Below are 20,418 nucleotides of genomic sequence, written 5' to 3' on the forward strand. Positions count from 1 at the left end.
ATGAGAACACACACAGCACATTAGGGATGCACAATATGACAACACACAAAGCGCACTAGGCATGCACAGTCTGAGAACACAAACAGTACATAAGACATGCAGAATCTGAGTACACACACTGCACACTAGGCATGCACAGTATGAGAACGCACACACCACACTAGGAATGCACAATCTGAGAACACACACCGCACACTAGGAATGCACAATATGAGAACACACAGCACTCTAGGCATGCACTATATGAGAACACACACAGCACACTAGGGATGCACAATATGAGAACACACAGCACACTAGGCATGTACAATATGAGAACACACACAGCACACTAGAGATGCACAGTCTGAGAACACGAACAGTACATAAGACATGCAGAATCTGAGTACACATACTGCACACTAGGCATGCACAGTATGAGAACGCACACAGCACACTAGGAATGCACAATATGAGAACACACACCGCACACTAGGAATGCACAATATGAGAACACACAGCACTCTAGGCATGCACAATATGAGAACACACACAGCACACTAGGGATGCACAATATGAGAACACACAACACACTAGGCATGTACAGTACAGTATAAGAACACACACAGCACACTAGAGATGCACAGTTTGAGAACACAAACCGTACATAAGGCATGAACAATATGAGAACACACACAGCACACTAGGTATGCACAAGCTGAGAACATAAACCGTACATAGGGTTTGCACAATCTGAAAACATACACAGCACACTAGGCATGCACAGTCTGAGAACACAAACCCTACATAGGGCATGCACAATTTGAGAACACACACTGAACACTAGGAATGCACAGTCTGAGAACACATACCGCACACTAGGCATGCACAATCTGAGAACACACACCGCACACTAGGCACACACAGTCTGAGAGCACGAACCGTACATAGGACATGCACAATCTGAGAACCCACACTGCACACTAGGCACGCACAGTCTGACAGCACAAACCATACATAGGGCATGCACAGTCTGAGAACACAAACAGCGCTCTAGGCATGCACAGTCTGAGAGCACGAACCATACATAAGGTATGCACAGTCTGAGAACACACACCGCCCATTAGGCATGCACAGCCTGAGAACACAAACCCTACATAGGGCATGCACAGTTTGAGAACATAGCACACTAGGCATGCACAGTCTGAGAACAAAAATAGCACACAGGGCAATTGCCCAGAATTGCATGACAATGAAAATCACATTGTTTTCAATGGTGCCTGTTCACATCAATGCAGTGCAGCATGATCTTGGAAAAGGGTACTGTGCTATTCCAGCAAGATTTTGGCCCCATAGATAATACAAACCAGATCCAAGGTGCATCCAAGTTGCATCACATATTTGCACTAAAAGTCAGATCAAAATCTGATTGCAGCATTGTGCATCTAGCATTATATTATCCATTTCTTAATGCTTTGGTTATTAGAACAGCATGGGAGAACAAATGTTTCTGTTTGTAGTTCAGCACTGATGTTCTTCCATGTAGGGAAGTAATAAGTTGTTGCATGACTGCGCTATGGTAGGCTTTGCAATTAACGGGTTGCGGGTGAAAAGACTCCAAAAAAGATAACTGTGAAATCATAAATAGTTATTTAGCATGAGGCCAAAGACAAATCGTTTTTACCAGTTTGGCCGGCAAACAGTTTTAAGCTATGCTGTAGGTGTACAGGGCAGTATGTTATTGTCCGATTCTTGGCATTGGGGTATCTTATAGAAGAGAACTCCAGTCAAGAGATTTCCCTTTTGTATTTTTGGCCAGTTTATATAGTAAGGTGTTCTTACCCACCATTGCAGTTTACACATCTGCCTTTGCATTTTCCATAATATATTTTATAAAAAGTAGAATAGAAGGCAAAACTTAAAAAGAAAAAAATCATGAGTAGGGAGGGGTGGTAGAGTTTTTTTTGCCATCTGTTTCCAATAGGGGAGATTTCCCTTCACTTAGCCAAAACAAGAAGTGAGAGGAAATCCCCCCCAAAGTGAAGAAAACATGGTTGTCACCAGAACTGGTGTCCGTTTCATGATAACTCCAAAATTAGGGATTTTCATTCACTTTTCCTTCTGGAGATAACAGTAAACAGGACAAATGGGGCAAATCTCCTAACAGGAGCATAGATATCAATAAAAAAAAAAAAAAAGTGTTCTAATCCCTCTGAACTATATTCAAAGCTAAAAAAAACTGACTCTAGTTATACTGTAAATAAAAGAAGAAAGAAAGAAAAGAAGAATGAGACCCCCTTCACGATGGGCACTGTAGTTGTGTATATCCATGACCTCACCAGCTACATTATGTCAGAACACCTTTATTTTATAATGACTTCCCATCCTTATTGCCCCATACTGACAGTTGAGGAAGTCCAGGAGCTGCTGTACATATGGATCCTTGTATGGAGCAGTTCATCTCAGTAAACACTTTGCACATACTTACTGAAAGAAATATGTCAACATTTACTAGCAGAGCCTCCTGATTGTGTGAGCTGATGTGTGTTTGACTGCCAAAACTGTGTCAGAATGAAATAGCAGAAGGTTTTGAGGAGTGCATTATCAGCCCAGTAGGAGCCACACTCTTCTTGGCAGTTGTCCAGTCCTTGATCCTCCTTACACCGGGGGTTCTCAACTCCTGTCCTCAGGACCCACTAACAGGCCAGGTTTGCAAGATAACTGAAATACATCACAGGTGATATCATTTCCTGCTCAGTGATTGCAGTATTCTAGTCTGCATCTCCCCAAGGTAATACTTAAAATCTGGTCTATTAAGCCCCTTTCACACTTTTGCAAATTGTCCTGCAACTTGGGACTGCAAACTTGCATGACAAGTTGTACTCCATGATTTCCAATGAGTACCGTATCTATGCGACTTCAAGTCGCAACAACTTCAAAGTAGTTCCTGTTCTACTTTGGTCTGACTTTGATATGTTTAGAGGTCCATAGAAGCATTGCTTCAAGTCCAGTCAAAATTGTGGCAAAGAAATTGCGGTAAAATCGCACGACTTTTAAGTCGCACAAGTGTGAAAGGGGCTTAGTGGGTCCTGAGGATAGCAGTTGAGAACCACTGCCTTACATTATGCAGAAAGAAGATGGGACACATTTTTTTGGAGAGTGAGGAAGATTTAGAAGCTCTGTCTGGTTTTCATTGGAGAAACCCCCCCTCTCTTTACAAGAAACCAGCATTTAAATCAGGACAGAGGTTCTAACTGTTCCCCATGCTATCCAAAACGAAAACAAAAAAATAACTAAAGTTTAGCTTTATTATAGGATTCAGGGTCTACTCAGTCCAATCAGGAGTCACTTGGCATTACTAAAGTAAATCTTTCACCCTAATTATGTGATCTTACTAACATCAGGAGTGTTTTGCAGGCAACCTACAGGTCAGATCCAAAGACCAAAACTCAGAAAACCCAGAGCATTTAAATAGGCAAATACATGCACAAAATTAACTGCACTTCCCTTAGAGCACATGCGTCAAACACAATCCGGCCCGCCAAGCCATTTTATGTGGCCCCTGCACCAAGGGCTTTATTTCAGCTGGAACATGGCAGATGTGTGTTCCGTCACCTCTTGCTTTCGCCCTCTGTTTTCTGCTCACCACTGCCACTAAACACAGAAGCTTTCCTCTCCTCACCTGTCACATATCTCTGCCTGCCCTGCACTCATGGCAGGGTCAAGGGAGATGCAGATGCAGGCACAGTGTGGTCATAGGTTGGATGGGGCATCACAGTGATCCCCATCTGTGCCCGGGTGCACAGATGCTGACCAATGATCTCACTGCAAGTGAGAGAGACAGGCAGAGCCACCTACACTGTCCTACACTGTGGGGAGGTGCAAGAGCTGGGCCAGGTATTTTTTGAAGAGGTGAGATGAAAGGAAGCTTTGGGGAGAGGAGATGAGGGCTGTGGAATGAGGTGTGTGCAGAGGTGGTGGATGGGGGAGAGTGGTGCAGAGGTAAGAACTGAAGAGGGGTGGAAGTGAAGTGAGATATGGACGGCCTGTGAAAGAGAGATTAACCCTGCACCCTGAGCATAGCACAACCCTAAACCCTGCACTCTGTACATAGCGCACAGCTTAACCCTGAACTCTGTATGTAGCACACCCCTGAACTCTGCACATAGTGCACCCCTGTACGTAATGCATCCCTGAACTCTGCAATCTGTGCATAGGGTACCCCTGAAACTGCACTCGATACATAGCGCACCCCTGAACTCTACACTGTGTACGTAGCTCACCCCTGAACTCCGCACATAACACATTCCTACTATTTTTTTTTTTTTTTGGCCCTTTAAGATCTTCCCAGTGCAATCCGCTGTTTGGTGGGGAAGCGTGGTTGAGTTCCTGCATCTATTATCTGAGAAAAAAAGCCCTGGATACATTTATATATTCTTGCAGATACAGCTGGCCCTTTGAGGGCTAACATAATGCTGATACAACCTGCGATGAAATTGAGTTTGACACCCCTGCCTTAGAGTTATGGACCAAAGTTAGTATTTGCATTAGAGTTGCTCAGGTTTCAGGGCTTTTGGTGTACTCAAGCAGCTGGCTGAAGATCTGAGGTGGGGTGGTGGCAGCCAAGTTAAAGGTGACAACCTTTAAAGCTGGCCACCATTTGCTTGATAGAGTTCTTTAGTAGATATGCAGGCACCTGGAGGTGCTTGCTGTATTTCTTATGCCCAGATGTTGTTCTTACAAGTCAGAGAAAATGGTCACATGTGGATGATGGCACTGTAAATATTAAAAAAATACCTTCTTTCCTAATCGATATACAGCTGTCAAATGACCCAGCTCTTTTCCAACCTGTCTGCAGGGAAACAGTGGCAGGAGGAGCTTTTGGTCCTCTGCTGCTGGTCAAATGGTAAATAAAAAACAGCCTTTGGAAACCAAGATAAAAATAAATATTTAATATCAATTAACTGTTTTAAATTAACACATAAATATATATTTGCAATCAAATCTTTATTATTTTTTGGCAACAACATGGTGTGGGCGGATATCTGCCAATCACAGGTTGTGTCACGCCCCTCCAGCCTGTGTCTTAGAATAACAGGGAGGTGAAGCCTTCATCAATCAAGATGTAATATCCCACCCCATTGTGTTTAGCAGGTAAGTGGGCATGGAGGAGGAGGGAGAGAGTGGGCTGTCATTTACCACTGTGTATACACCCACATGTGGGCTGCTCAGATGTGATAGGGAGGTACAAAATACACTGAAAATTGAGCATGTGCACTAGCTGCCAACACTTCTCTGCAAAATACCCAGCTGCAGTGGGGACATGAACATGAGGGGAGACAGAGAACAGCAGAATCAACTAGGTTTTTTTCCCCAATACAGAAAACAAATCCCATAGTGACTCAGTGAGTATGAAAAGCATGTAATACAGCATTTAGTGATAGTTTTTAAATATGTGGGTTTAATGACACTTTAATGGTGACATATAAAATGGGTTTTAAATGTAATTCTTAGTTCGTAGAAGTTAAAGCTGAAGTTTTGTTAAGAAATAAAATGTGTCTCACCTACTGCTGACTGCTCTTTGCTGTAGAAATAATCCCTCCAGTAATGCTGGGCCCTATTTGCAACGTTAAACTGCAATGGATCTAACATTGAAGGAGTCCCAATGGCCGCCCTCCCATTACCTATCCTCTCCTCCCTTCACAACACTTCTTGTATTTCCACATAATGCAGCACATTCTCTGAATGGAGGATAAGCAGATAAAGGATGGGATCCTCTCCTCCATTCAGAGACTGCTGCATTCTGAGAAAACAACACAAGTATTATGAATGGAGAAGACAACAAGAAGAGAAAAGAAGAGCAGCCCTTGGGAGTCATTTAATGTCAGACCAGAGGCAGCTAACCCATGCAGCAGTGGAAGATCTAAAATCAAAGATCAAACACAAGGGCACACCGGCCTAGTGCATTATCCTCTTTAAAGGTTTTATTGGATAAAAGGTATAAAAATACCCACAAACAGAGTCTTGGTAAAAGCATATCAAATGGATACAGTGCCATCCTCATCAGTACCACAAGGTATAGCGTCCTCTGAATCTAGGCTTATGCGTTTCGAGGCATCGCCTCTTCCTCAGAGCAGTGGAAGATCAGTGCTGTGAAGAGGACCTGTCATTACTGGAGGTAACATTTCTACAGTAAGGAGCAGTCAACAGGACATGGGATACACTTTGTTACAGTTAAGTTATGTGACAGAAGCTGTACCCAAGAAAATGTGAACTCAACTTTTTCAGCAGTGAATACTTCCAGCAGCATCATGACCTGTCCACAGTTCAGTGTTAGCACCTTAAGAACTGACAGTTAAATATTTATAATGATAAATAGATCATTGTGAACACTGTACACACTGCATTCCACTTGCAGTAAATGCAGCATAGAACAATGTACTGCTGGAAACACTACAAACATAAGAATGGACTAAAGGTTGGTGGATTATAGATATTCACCGGCTTCACAAAAGGAGGTTTATTTAGTGATTAGCTGTGTGATTGCTGAGTACTACATGTCTTGGGTGACATCCATTACAAAGCTGTTCATAGGTGCGTTTACCTTTTCTTTTCTCCTTATAAAAGAATTGTGCATATATAAATTTCCAAAAGTAATGTTTACATTTTATCTGCTATGTTCACAATAGACAGCCAGAAACATGATGTAATCATTCCATAAGCCAGTTTAAAGGACACATGCTAATATAAAATGAAATAGCACACATGTATAGTAAGAGAGGGAGAACTTAGACTTAAAATAAGAATATATAATTACACATCTGGCTTTGCAAGTACAGCTGTCTAATGTCCCATTCACACTTAGCTGATTTTGGATTTTTTTTATGGGCATTGTGGCCTCTACAGCATGAATTGGCAGTGCATGTATGTGGCTTGAGTTACAGGGTACTCTTATCGAATGAAGATCTTACAAACAGAACGCTGCCACTGACATGTTCCAAGGCTCAACCTCTTCCTTGGCCAAAGCATGACAGGGGTTCTAACCCTTCCCAGTATGTGGCTGGACATACACTATAAGGCCCCTTTCACACAGGCGGACCGTTTAGATCCGCCTGTTCGTTTTTTTGGCGGATCTGAATGGTCCCCCCATGCATTCCTATGGGGCATCGGATGTCAGCAGAGACATGTCCGCTTACATCCGACCCAATCCGATCCATCAAATGTGGACGGATGGAAACCCTATTTTCCATCTGTCCAGCGGAACGGATGAGAACGGACCGACGGTCCGTTCCCATCCGATTTCCCCCATAGAGATTCATGGGGAACTGACACACAGTGCGGAGACACAGCTGTCATTGTCCTGCTCAGCGGGGTATCGGCGGATCGATCCCCCGCTGAGAAAAGCGGAATCCGTTTGACGGACTACAAGTGTGAAAGAGCCCTTAAAATTCAAGCTCAGAATATACACACAGTTGGATGAATCAGATGAGTAATACTCCCCACCCCAACCCTATTTTCACTGATCAGCAGCTTCTTTAGACTTTTACATAGAGAACACCTCAAACATAAGCTCAAAAAATCCTTTAAAGTTTTCTTTAAAAACATTTTCTTGAAATTGTATAGTGTCAGAAACAATAGGTGGCTGCACAGCAAAATAAAAAAAGCAGAACTCTACAGGTACACCAAAACGACCAGTCTTTTTGGTACACATGTAGATTTCTTTTTTTTCTGTGCAGCCACTAAAATGTAATTAAAAAATAATCATAACTTCAGAATTATTACAGAAAGTGTTCCTAAATATTTTGTAGCATTTGACATGGGATTGATAACCTTCCCTGATATTATTTATTTGGTTAGGCTTGTTATTTATGACTTCATGTATCCTTCTAGTTGCAGATTTCTGCTCCTTAGTTTATACAAGTTACCAGCGATCTAATATGTACCAGGCGTACCTCCATCTTGTAACCATTCAGTAAGATTCATGTGTTAAACATGACAAGTTCCTGGTAAACAGTGATGAGCCTCTTTGTGCTCATCCAGGGCTCTGTAAAATGTTAGATTCCAGCTAACTGTACAGGACAGAAAACACATGGAGGGGTTGAGTTATTTCCATCCATTTACCTGCTACATCATCTTACATTTGATAAGCTTTCTTTAGGATTGGTGGTGGACAGGTCGCTATTGTTGTCTGTGGTTAGCATTTTATATTGTTGCTATTGTTTAGGACAACTTTATTTTATGATCTTAAGGGACATTTCTTTTTCCTCCATAAGGCTACATTCAGACCTATGCAGTTTGCAGTTGGTGCGTTTTCCATATGCATTTTGTGGTCCGTGTTGCGTTTTTCATGCGTTTTGCATTTTTGTGTTGGCCAATGGAATAATTTTGCAGGACAGCATGGGAACTCTGTTTTAATTGGGAGGTGTTTGCAGTAAAGCATGGTAAAAAAAACATGGCAGAAATGCCGGCAAAATGCAGGATACACACAGCATTTTCGTTTTGGATGTGGACCCATTGAGGTCTATTGAACCGAAAACGCAAAATGCTGTGGGGGAAGTTAAACCCAGACCCTTTCTAAAAAACGCACCCTCAGGAACCGCATAGATGTGAACATTACCCATTGTAAATCATGTTAAATGGCTTGCATTGCAATTCTGCAAAACGCAAGCCGCAACTAGAAAACGCAGTAGTTTGAACCTAGCTAACAGAAGATCTAAGTACCACTGATACCTGAGTAAGAGCCCATTCAGACTAGCGTGACACGACTTTGGGGGGCGACCTGTGAAGTCGCATGCACCGCTGTGCACTGCGACTTCAGCGCGACTTGCAGAGACTTCACATAATGGAAGTCAATGCAAGTCGCCTCCAGGTCGCCCCAAAGTAGTACAGGACCCTTTTTCTAAGTCGGGGCGACTTGTGTCGCTCCTATTAGAACGGGTCCTGTGCTAATCAATGGACCGCGACCGAGCGCGACTTGTCAGGCTGACAAGTTGCCTGACAAGTCGCGCTAATGTGAATGGGCTCTAATACGTGTTGGCCCCTTAAAGCTCTGTTTGGTGCGTTTATTAGTATCCAGCTAATTAGAAACCAGCTAATAATGGCCTTTCCAACAAATGTCTTCGCAGTGGGCGGCAATGCCACAGATTTGTGGCACTTTGTGGTTAACTGGTGGACCCTTTCATGTAAAGGTATTGTTTTTTCACCAGTGCAATTCCCTTCTCTATGCAGCTAGATGCCAAAAGTTCAATTTTCTATAAAGAAATGTGTTCACCATATGTCCATGACATCTATGCTGTGATCATGTCTTAGAGAAGATTGCAGCAGGTTCTTTGATTTAACATACAGAGCCAATCACCATTCTCAGCGCTCACTGCTTTCAGTGGGACATACTGTATATAGTGTAGGTCTCACAGATTTTGAAAGAACAGTATTAGGACAGATGGTAAAGTTAGTAGAATCGAGAAGAAGGGCAAACTATCTATATTTGTCCAAAACTGTAGATGAAATGGCTGATATCATTCCCCCGTTTCTCTGAAACCCCAAGTTTTAATGTGCCATGGCTCTAAAACCTCAATTTTCAGTGTGCCATTGTTCCAGAACCACAGGTATCATTGTTGCATCATTCTGGAACTCCAAATGGGGGATTTATTAAAACTGGTGCACTCAGAATCTAGTGCAGCTGTGCATTATAACCAATCAGCTTCTAACTGCGGCTTGTTCATTAAAATATTGACAATAAAACCTGGAAGCTGGTTTCTATGCGCTGCACCAGATGTTGCTTGCTTCAGTTTTAGTAAATTCCCCCAAGTATCCCTGTGTTTTTACTCTAGTATCTCTATGCCATTGTTCATGAATCCCAAGTATCTTTGCGGCATTGCTGTGGGACCTTGAGTATTACTGTGACACTATTCTAGATGGAGTGCCATTTTTTCAAACCTCACCTATTGACTTGTAACCTGAAATATCAGTGTCATTTTTCTAGAACCTCACATGTTAATCTGGCATTGCTCTGGAACCCCATGTTTCAGTGTGCCATTGCTCTGGAACCTCATGTACAAGTCCACATGTGTCTGTATATTTTAATGGTAGAACCATTACAAATATTTTTCTTGTTTATTACAGGGTACCGCATCTGTTCTGCAGCGCAGATCTGACAATGAGGAATACGTGGAAGTGGGCCGATTAGGACCCTCAGACTACTTTGGTAAGACAGTTTCTGTTCTGGAAGGACCTAAAGATAGTGACAAGCAGGCTCAGTCCATCCAAAGCTGATCATTTATTAGTAGTGTCTGGTAAATGTTGGAGCATTAAAGGTTTCTCATGTCTATGCTACCTGTTGGGGCCAGAATAAGGCGTTTTAATTTTTAATTAATTTTACATTATGAACAGGATAAGGCAAAACACCAGTATTATAGCAGTTGGAGTGTGACTCCAAGATGGGCATTTATTGGTAACTGTGAGGCAGGAAACTTTCTGCTGAAATCCAAGTTGTGGGTTAATTCATACAAATGCACTTGCACTGCAACATCTTCTTGAGGGGAATTTTTGACACACTTCATGATAGGTTGACATGCCCATCCTATCCAAACATCATATAATGTGCAACAGATCAAAAACAGACACCTTTTGTTCAGCCAATGCATGTATATACAGTACACTCTTCACATTTTTGTAAATATTTTATTATATCTTTTCATGTGACAAACTGAAGAAATTACACTTTGCTACAATGTAAAGTAGTGAGTGTACAGCTTGTATAACAGTGTAAATTTCCTGGCCCCTCAAAATAACTCAACACACAGCCATTAATATCTAAACCGCTGGCAACAAAAGTGAGTAGACCCCTAAGTGACAGTGTCCAAATTTGGCCCAATTAGCCATTTTCCCTCCCCGGTGTCATGTTAGTGTTACTCGTTAGTGTTACAAAGTCTCAGGTGTGAATCGGGAGCAGGTGTGGTAAATTTGGTGTTATCGCTCTCATACTGGTCACTGGAAGTTCCACATGGCATCTGATGGCAAAGAACTCTCTGAGGATTTGAAAAAAAAAAAAACTGTTGCTGTACATAAAGATGGCCTATGCTATAAGAAGATTGCCAAGATCCTGAAACTGAGCTGCAGCACGGTGGCAAAGATCATACAGCGGTTTAACAGGACAGGTTCCACTCAGAACAGGCCTCACCATGGTCGACCAAAGAAGTTGAGTGCACATGCTCAGCGTCATATCCAGAGGTTGTATTTGGGAAATAGATTTATGAGTGCTGCCAGCATTGCTGCAGAGGTTGAAGGGGTTGGGGGTCAGCCTGTCACTGCTTAGACCATATGCCGCACACTGCATCAATTTGGTCTGCATGGCTGTCTTCCCAGAAGGAAGCATCTTCTAAAGATGATGTCCAAGAAAGCCCCGCAAACAGTTTGTTGAAGACAAGCAGACTAAGGACTGGAACCATGTCCTGTGGTCTGATGAGACCAAGATAAACTTATTTGGTTCCAATGGCGTCGAGCGTGTGTGGCGGCAACCAGGTTAGGAGTACAAAGACAAGTGTGTGTTGCCTAAAGTCAAGCATGGTGGTGGGAGTGTCATGGTCTGGGGCTGCATGAGTGCAGCACTGGGGAGCTACAGTTTATTGAAGGAACCATGAATGCCAACATGTACTGTAACATAATGAAGCAGAGCATGATCTCCTCCCTTCGGAGACTGGGCTGCAGGGCAGTATTCCAACATGATAACGACCCCAAACACACCTCCAAGACGACCACTGCCTTGCTAAAGAAGCTGAGGGTAAAGATGATGGACTGGCCAAGCATGTCTCCAGCCCTAAATCCTATTGAGCATCTGTGGGGCATCCTCAAATGGAAGGTGGAGGAGCGCAAGGTCTCTAACATCCACCAGCCCTGTGATGTCATCATGGAGGAGTGGAAGAGGACTCCAGTGGCAACTTGTGAAGCTCTGGTGAACTCCATGCTCAAGAGGGTAAAGGCAGTGCTGGAAAATATTGGTGACCACACAAAATATTGACACTTTGAGTCCAATTTGGACATTTTCACTTAGGGTTGTACTCCCTTTTGTTGCCAGCAGTTTAGACATTAACCACTTTACCACCGGAGGATTTTGCTGTCTTACGTCCAGGCCACTTTTTGCGATTCGGCACTGTGCGATTTTAACTGACAATTGCGCGGTAATACAACGCCGTACCCAAACAAAATTTACGTCCTTTTTTTCCCACAAACAGAGCTTTCTTTTGGTGGTATTTGATCACCTCTGCGCTTTTTATTTTTTTGCGATATTAATAAAAATTTGAAAATTTTGAAAAAATAACAATATTTTTCTACTTTGACAGTAAAAATATCCAATATATTCAATTTTTGTCATATATTTAGGCCAAAATGTATTTAGCTACATGTCTTTGACAAAAAAATTCTCAATGAGCGTATTTTTAACCGCTTTATGACCGGAAGGTTTTACCCCATTCCTGACCAGGCCATATTTTGCGATTCGGCACTGTGTTACTTTAATGGACAATTGCGCAGTCGTGCAATGCTGTACCCAAATTTAATTTATGTCCTTTATTCCCCACAAATAGAGCTTTCTTTTGGTGGTATTTGATCACCTGTGCGACTTTTACTTTTTGCGCTATAAACAAAAAAAGAGAGACAATTTTGAAAAAAACAACAATATTTTTCACATTTTTTTATATGAAATTTCCCCCCCCCCCCCCAAATGTAAAAATCTAAATTTTTTATCATTTTAGGCCAATTTGTTTCCTGCTACATATTTTTGGTAAAAAAAAATTGCAATAAGCGTATTTTGATTGGTTTGCGCAAAAGTTATTGCGTTTACTAACTAAGGGAAAGATTTCTGTCATTTTTGGTGTTTTTTTTTTTTAACGAGTAATGGCGGCGATCTGCGATTTTTTTTGCGGGACTGCGACATTGCGGCGGACAGATCGGACCCTTGACTGACATTTTTGACACTTTTGGGGGTACCAGTGACATTACTACAGTAATCAGTGCTATACATATGCACTGTTACTGTAAAAATGACACTGGCAGGGAAGGGGTTAATTTTTATTGGAAAGGGAGGGGTTAATGTATGCCTGGTGCTTACTAACGTGTGTGGGGGAAGGTGACTGAGTGACACAGGGACAGATCCCAGGTTCAGCTATGCTGAACCCTTCAATCTGACCCTGCCTGTCACTTAGGAGATCCGCCCGCTTTGTTTACACAAGCGGGCGGATCTCCACACTCGATTCCCCGACGATCGGGGAAGAGCAGCAGTGATCACTGCCACTCCTCCCCTGGCCCGACTCCCGCTGTAATTGAATACAGCGGGAACGAGCCTCCTTCCCGCCGAGAGAGGGGAATGGTAGGTCTACGTCGCCGGACGATAATGAGCCACTTTGCCGCAGTACAGTCAACGTGACTGGTCGGCAAGTGGTTAATGACTGTGTGTTGAGTTATTTTGAGGAGACAGCAAATTTACACTGTTATACAAGCTGTACACCCACTACTTTACATCTTTACATTGTAGCAAAATGAATTAACACTATTAAAAACAGAAGCAAACTCTTGCACATGCATTGATGCTCACTAAAGAGCATAGGTGAAAATTGACCCTAAATGTAAAAAAGCAGCAAAAGATTCCAAGGCAAGGTTTACTAAAGGATAGTATTCAACAGGCTACAGCAAACATATGTCCATATGTGTCAAATTTACCAACAGGCGTCGTTTGCTATGAAATGTACGCTCCTAAATTAGCAGTTTTATTTCAAAGCAACTCTGCTATCCAAAAATGTTTGAACCAAGCCACATGTATAAAAGAAGACAAACTGCTCTCTGATGTTGAGAAATCTTCTGCTAAAGTTGCACTTTCAGGAGTGTCAATCTTGATGGTCCTCCACATCTGTCACTGGTTCCTCTCTTTGACCTCCACCCATTACAGCATAAAACAGTGTCTTGGAGGTCAACAGGAAGATCCAGTGTGAACATCACATGTCTGGAGAAGGGTTCGTGCTTGGCACCAGAACATTGCACCTACACTGTGGTGTGATTGTGTTAACGATATGGATTATATTATATGGATCCCGGATGTGCTGGTGATATATAGTCACACTTTTCTAGTGTGATCTGTGGAGGACCACAGAAATCTAATGTGAACTGTGGGGGACCACAGAGATCGACACTTCTAAAAGTGTTGGTTTGCCTACAGACTTCAGCAAAAGATTTTTCAGGATTGAAACAACGTTCAGTAGACTGGGCAGCAGGAAAGGTAAGTATGTACAAGCTTCTGTTTTGGGCATACGTTGGCCTAATCTATTTGGTAGAGCAACAGGGTATAATCATCTTGCACAGTACTTCACTTCACTTGAGAAATCAGGGCAGTACATGTGATAATTCACAACTTAGGAAAAAAACTGGGAGCGTTTTCAACTGGTTCTCAAAAAAGAGAAGTTGTAGGCAAAGTTTGAACTTACAGTCACAGTAAACAGACAGCTTTTACTGGATCAATATTATAGCTCTCTCCAAAATACAAGAATGCTTTTCTTTAACATATTCTTCTAGCAGCTCATAGCCTGTTTAATTTTTTATTTCTAGGTGAGATAGCCTTGTTGTTGAACCGGCCCAGGGCAGCCACAGTAATTGCACGGGGTCCACTGAAGTGCGTGAAACTGGACCGCCCACGCTTTGAACGAGTCCTTGGACCGTGCTCAGAAATCTTAAAGAGGAACATTCAGAGATACAACAGCTTCATCAGTCTGACCGTTTAATATACTCCACCAGGAAAATACCATCCATGTGTTAACGTGTGCACTCTAAATCTGACCTGTGCAGTTCCATAGCTTTATAAAGAAAGGAAATTGTGCATTTCAATGTGAATTTTATATGGTCATATCTGCTGCATCAGACTTCAACTTTAAGTTAAGTTGTATTATGATACAACATGATGGCACTTTGATGGGGGTGTGTATTGTCCCAAAAGATTTGTGTGACTTATGGATTATTACATTTGTAATTTTACCAAAATTATTACAAAAATAAATGCAGGGAAATAATAGTTTGCATCCAAACCTATACTGAAGCAGTTCCATGGGGTTTTGCAAAAATTTGTTTCATAAGGTATAGGGATATTCAGTATATGTATATAGTATATCCCGCAGCTATTAAAGTAGAACTATAGGCAAAACATTTTTTTTATGTTGGATAGAGTAAGGAAGGGTTAAACCTCTGTCAGATTTCTTTCCGCTATCTGTGTCCCATTGCAGAGATTTCCCTTCATTTCCTGTCCCATAGCCAAAGAGGAAGTGAGAGGAAATCCCTGCAAATTAACAAAATTTTTTGGAGACCCCCAGGTCACCAGAACTAGTGTCCCCATTGGAAGATTTCCCATCTGTTACTTTTCTGGGGACAACTCAAAATTTGGGATTTTCTTTTACTTTCAATAATAATGGCAAACAGGACAAACAGAGAGGGTGAATCTCCTTAATGGGGGCACAGACAGCAATAAAAACTGACAAACATTCTAATACTTCTGCACTCTATCCAAAACTAATAAAAACCGTTTTGCTTTTAGTTATACTTATTTTAAGTGAATACAATCCTGCCAGCAATTATACCCACTGTACCTTTATATCTATAGAAATAATAATAAGGCCACTGTGTTTTTTTTTATGCATCACCTAAATAACTATTTTGTTTCGTTGTTGCAGAGCATAATGGGAACATTTTTTGGGCTCTCATGTATATAGGACAGTGGTGATTAACCAGCTGCTCTGAAGGCTGCAGATTATAATATTTCTGTCATTAGCAATAAAGCTGGTTGAAAAAAATGCTGCATCGGCAGTGTCATGCATGGCAGCAGTAATGTATACATATATGGCAAAAGTCTATTTTTTTTTGTCTATTCACACTGATTTAGAAAAAACACTTTTAAAGTAGAACTATAGGCAAAACTTTTTTTTTTTTTATGGTATATAGGAGGGTTATAACCCCTACCAGTTTTTTTTGCCATCTTTGAAGGGAGATTTCCCTTCTCTTCCTGTCCCATATCCAAAATAGGAAGTGAGAAGAAATCCCTGCAAATTAAAGGAAATCTCTTACCACCAAGTCACCAAAACTAGTGTCTACATTGGATGATTTCCCTCAATTACTGTTCTGGGGGCAACCCAAAATTTGGGATTTTCTTCTACTTTCACTTTTAATGATAATGGTAAACAGGACACATAGGGTGAATCTCTCTAACAGGGGCAGATGTAGCAATAAAAAGCTGACAGGTCTTCTAGTCTATTTCCACTCTGTCCAAGGCTAAAGCAAAAGTTTTGCCCTTAGTTATACATTAAGTAATGTAGCAAAGGTATACCAGTTGGACCTCACAGCTATAGATCAGCCCCTTCACTATTTTGTTTACTATGTATTTTCTGTTTAAGAGAATGCACAGCATTTGTCTAAGTGGGACCACAGTTATATGAATGTATGGTAGGTTTAGTTTGCGTTTCATGTTCTCTACTTTTTATGCTTCTGTTCAAGGCATAGATGCAGTTTTCATTCACTTCACATTGAAAACCCATCCAATTGGCACCTGCCAGTGTAAGGTGGATCTGCATTAAAGCGGAGTTCCACCCAGTGAACGTTTTTTTTAATAAAAATACCCCCGGGATAGTCAGGGCTAGTGCATTCCACAATGGATAGCCTCTGATCTGTCCCGGGTTGCACTTACCTGAAAGAAGAAATACTTACCTTGAAAATGTATTCTCCAGCGCTGCCATCTCAGGTGTGGGCAGCTTGAAGCCAGCGCGATCCTCTTTTGTGTCCTCTTCTGTCTTCTTCGGTCCCACGATGCACTGCACCGGCCCCGCCGTCACTTCCGGTGCGGCAGAGTCATCCCTGCACAGCTTCTGGGCATGCCCAGAAGCTGTTTAGCAAGGTATGACGGCGCCCGCACCGGAACTGACGTCGGGGACGGTGCAGGCGCATTGATTCCTGGGAGCGATGACGTTCAGCTCCTAGGAATCATTGCAAAGCCAGGAAGTGACGAATCGCCGTGGCCGCCGAGGGGAGGAAGTAAGGTAAGTATATTTTCTTCTAAACCAGGTAAGTAAAAAAAAAAAAAAATTGCGATTATCCATTTGTTTTTCAGATGACCATCATTTTAGGGTGGAACTCCACTTTAAGGTCGTCATTTACAGGTAGAGTCACAGAGATACTTGGCTACAGTTGAAAACATTTCCCTTCCAGGGCTTCATCTATAGAGTAGTCTATATAAGTAGAAAAGGAAAGGATTGAGCCCAGCATTGGAAAATATAAATGAACACATTTGACTACTATGTCCATTTGTGTTCTTTTGTTAACAAAATGCTGTTTATGGGCCCTGAAAGTTTTTAGATTGGAGCTTACTTGGGCATAAAAAAATCTGGAACCAAACATTGCATTATGTAGAGTAGTATGTTGAGGATCTGGAAAGCGCTACTCAATGCTGTTTAGATTATATTATTTGAAGCTATAAGCAGGAACTTTTTTGCAGTTCTGATACCTAGCGCGTGTGTTGACGGGCTATTGTTTGTATCATAACTGCGTCTCTATCTATACACATCTATGGGAATGCAAAAGCAGCCCGTAGAAAGTCAAATGCACCTGCACTAAATTCTGATCTCAAATTTCAAATCTCAGATATGATTTTAAAAGCAAATGGCCTTTGCCCATTGACTAAAGCCTAAACACTGTTGATACAAGCCCTTAAGGACCTTGACCAGACAAGAGCCAAGTAAATCTAAAGATAAATCCAGTTCTCGTATGAAAGGTTCTAGTCCAGTTAAGACTGTTTTCATTTTGCCAAATGTAAGCGGGCTCATTTACCTGTTGTGTCTTGGCACTGGATACCCCAGTGTGAAAATCTGCCTTTGTATGTCACTGATTCATAAAAACAAATAGAGATTACACCAGGGTTTGTAGGACACACTTGCCAGGTAGAGAAGTTTTTGGGTTCATACATCTTCCCACCAAGGTCCTCAAGAATGTGGTGAGTTGCAGAACCACCTTATATGCACTTAAAATTGAAAAATGAATCATTATCATGGATGTCTACATGAAAACAATATAAAGAAAATCAAGAAATATACAATTTAGGTAATTGAATACATAAATATGTATAATACCAATCAGCTTACCCCTCATGTTATCATTACTGATGACAAAACTTTTTTTCTAATATGGACAAGCTCCATAATGACAAAGAGTTTGGCGCACTGCCGTCAGTGCTCCACATTTTATGATGTGCTCTTTGTTTATTTAAGTGTACAGGCTGCTTTAAAACCAGGTTTTGTAACTGAAAACTTCTAGGTGTGGTCCTTTGTGTATTTAAGTGTCAAAAGTAGGTGGCCCTTTGCAGACCCATCAAGTAGTGCTTTTGTATACGTTTTATAATGTCTGTACTCTATAATCAGCTGTCACAGCTTTTTGTACATCGGCTTGGCTGAAATCAAACGTGCTGGTCAAATTTTGCTGTCAGTTTGTGAAGCAAAACCCCCAGTGGGCAACATTTATACATTCCTTACTTAGTTCATATAATGGCACATCAGGATTACTTCAGATTTCATGTTTAACTTTTAGCCTTGTGTTTGTTCTGGTAACCAGAGGAAAACATAAAGGTTGATTTACTAAAACTGGAGAGTGAAAAACCTGGTACAGTTCTGCATAGAATCCAATCAGCCTCCAATTTTTTTGTCAAAGCTTAATTGAACAAGCTGAAGTTAGAAGCTGATTGGCTACCATGCACAACTGCACCAGATTTTGAGTTATAGCAAATCAACCCCATAATCTTATTGAAAAAAAGATTTCCTATTTTTACATACTAATTCTCAAGTTCAGTAACAACCAGTTAGGATCCACTCTATTGAATGCAGACCAATACAATTTGTAATATTTACTAAATTCTGATTCATAGTATTGATTAACTTAGAAGTTAGAATTCATTATTGAATAAGGCCAAGATTAAACCTGTGGATTTCCACACAGTACCTGTTAAGCTGGCCATATACAACATACTAGTAGAATTTTGTTCAAAATTTTTAATTTTAATATTGTTCGCTTGATTTTTTTTTTAAATTAGTGGGGTCAAATCAAAATCAAATCGTTTATGACTGCACTAATGAGAAAAAGGCATAGGATCAAATTTTTTTCTCAAACTAATTTCTAACAGCAAATGCAGTTTTTATTTGGGAAAGTCCATCCATTTCAAAATTGAATACATTTTAAAATTAGCAAACAAGCTTTTTAAATCAAGTTAGTAAATGTACTGATAATTTTTGTATAAATGTTTGTACAAACAATCGTACAAAATCCATTTGAAAATCTACTAGTGTATGACTGGCTAAAACAAATAATACCTGTCCCATTGCCCACATGCCTGATGTTTGCTCTCTGAAAGAGCTAAACCTACTGAAGAATCATCAGTAACTGACACATTTAGGCAGGCCATAGATGGTGCAAATTTATTCGCAAGATTCCTTCATCAGCACAAGCAGTAGCAGTTGCTAGCGATCATCGCAAGTAAATCCCGCAGGCTGGTTGTACCCAAGTTGATTGATTATTCAACTTGGTACATTCAGCCTGCCCACACACACACACACAGTTTGAAGCTTGGCTGGTTCCTGCTGAAATGAGCTTCGAACCATCTATGTTCAGCCATACAGATGTGTCAGATAACTGGTCCCCTGCTGCATGCTGTGGTTCCTTCTGCCAGCCCCTCTGTGTGTCTTGTAGTTATGTAAGGACCAGCAGATGGAACTATAGGGCCCATAGGTGGACCAGACTTTTAACAATCCCATATGTTTCAGATGCTTTTCAGCAAGCTTAACTCTTAAAAGGAGTCTAGATTGGCAAGGACGGGCAAGGATTTAATTATTTTCTTTGCCTGCAATATTAAAATAATGTCACTTAAAGCTGGACATAGACAGTAAAATGTGTCAGGACAGCCAATATTACCATAAAACATCCTATTGTATTTACCTACCTCATTCTTTCTGTGTAAAGGAGGGATTATTATCCCAGTAGTCAAAAATAATGCAATTTAATGTATGCATACTGCAATGGTTCTTTCCTTCTGCTTCCCAGGAACACAACTTCACATTAAGGATGCTGTAGGAGGCTTACCCTAATGTTTTCACAGAATTACATTAGATTGTCTAAACTGGGTTACAAAAAAAAAGTTGAAGGATTAAATAAACAAAGAATTTACTGTTAGGGTCTGTGCCAATGGGCTTTTTTACATTGGACCGGTTTTGCACACCCATACATGTCTATAGGCATGCAAAACCAACAGGTTTCATGCAGGTCAGAAGGATGTCAACTGCAGGTCAAAAAATTCTGAAAGATCTCAAACTGATGCTATTGACACAAGCCCAAAGTTCATTGACACACAAGTATAGTTTCTCCTCCTCTCTATACAGT

General features: G+C 41.2%; 1 protein-coding gene across 3 annotated transcripts in view; it reads left to right on the forward strand.

Annotated features, from left to right (window-relative positions):
• PRKAR1B (protein kinase cAMP-dependent type I regulatory subunit beta) overlaps positions 1 to 15,712 on the forward strand; it is a 405,306-nt gene extending 389,594 nt beyond the window's left edge. The window contains exons 10-11 of one of the 3 annotated variants that reach the window (XM_082260646.1): positions 10,102 to 10,183; positions 14,572 to 15,707. In XM_082260646.1, the coding sequence (XP_082116772.1) occupies positions 10,102 to 10,183; positions 14,572 to 14,744 (255 nt within the window). In that variant the 3' untranslated portion in view covers positions 14,745 to 15,707. Of the gene's footprint in view, positions 1 to 10,101; positions 10,184 to 14,571 lie in introns of all 3 variants that reach the window. The other 2 variants (XM_082260647.1, XM_082260648.1) reach the window with 2 other exon arrangements.
• Positions 15,713 to 20,418: the final 4,706 nt, after the last annotated feature.

The sequence above is a fragment of the Pelophylax lessonae genome (assembly GCF_965119305.1).
Source record: "Pelophylax lessonae genome assembly, chromosome: 6".
NCBI lineage: Eukaryota > Metazoa > Chordata > Amphibia > Anura > Ranidae > Pelophylax > Pelophylax lessonae.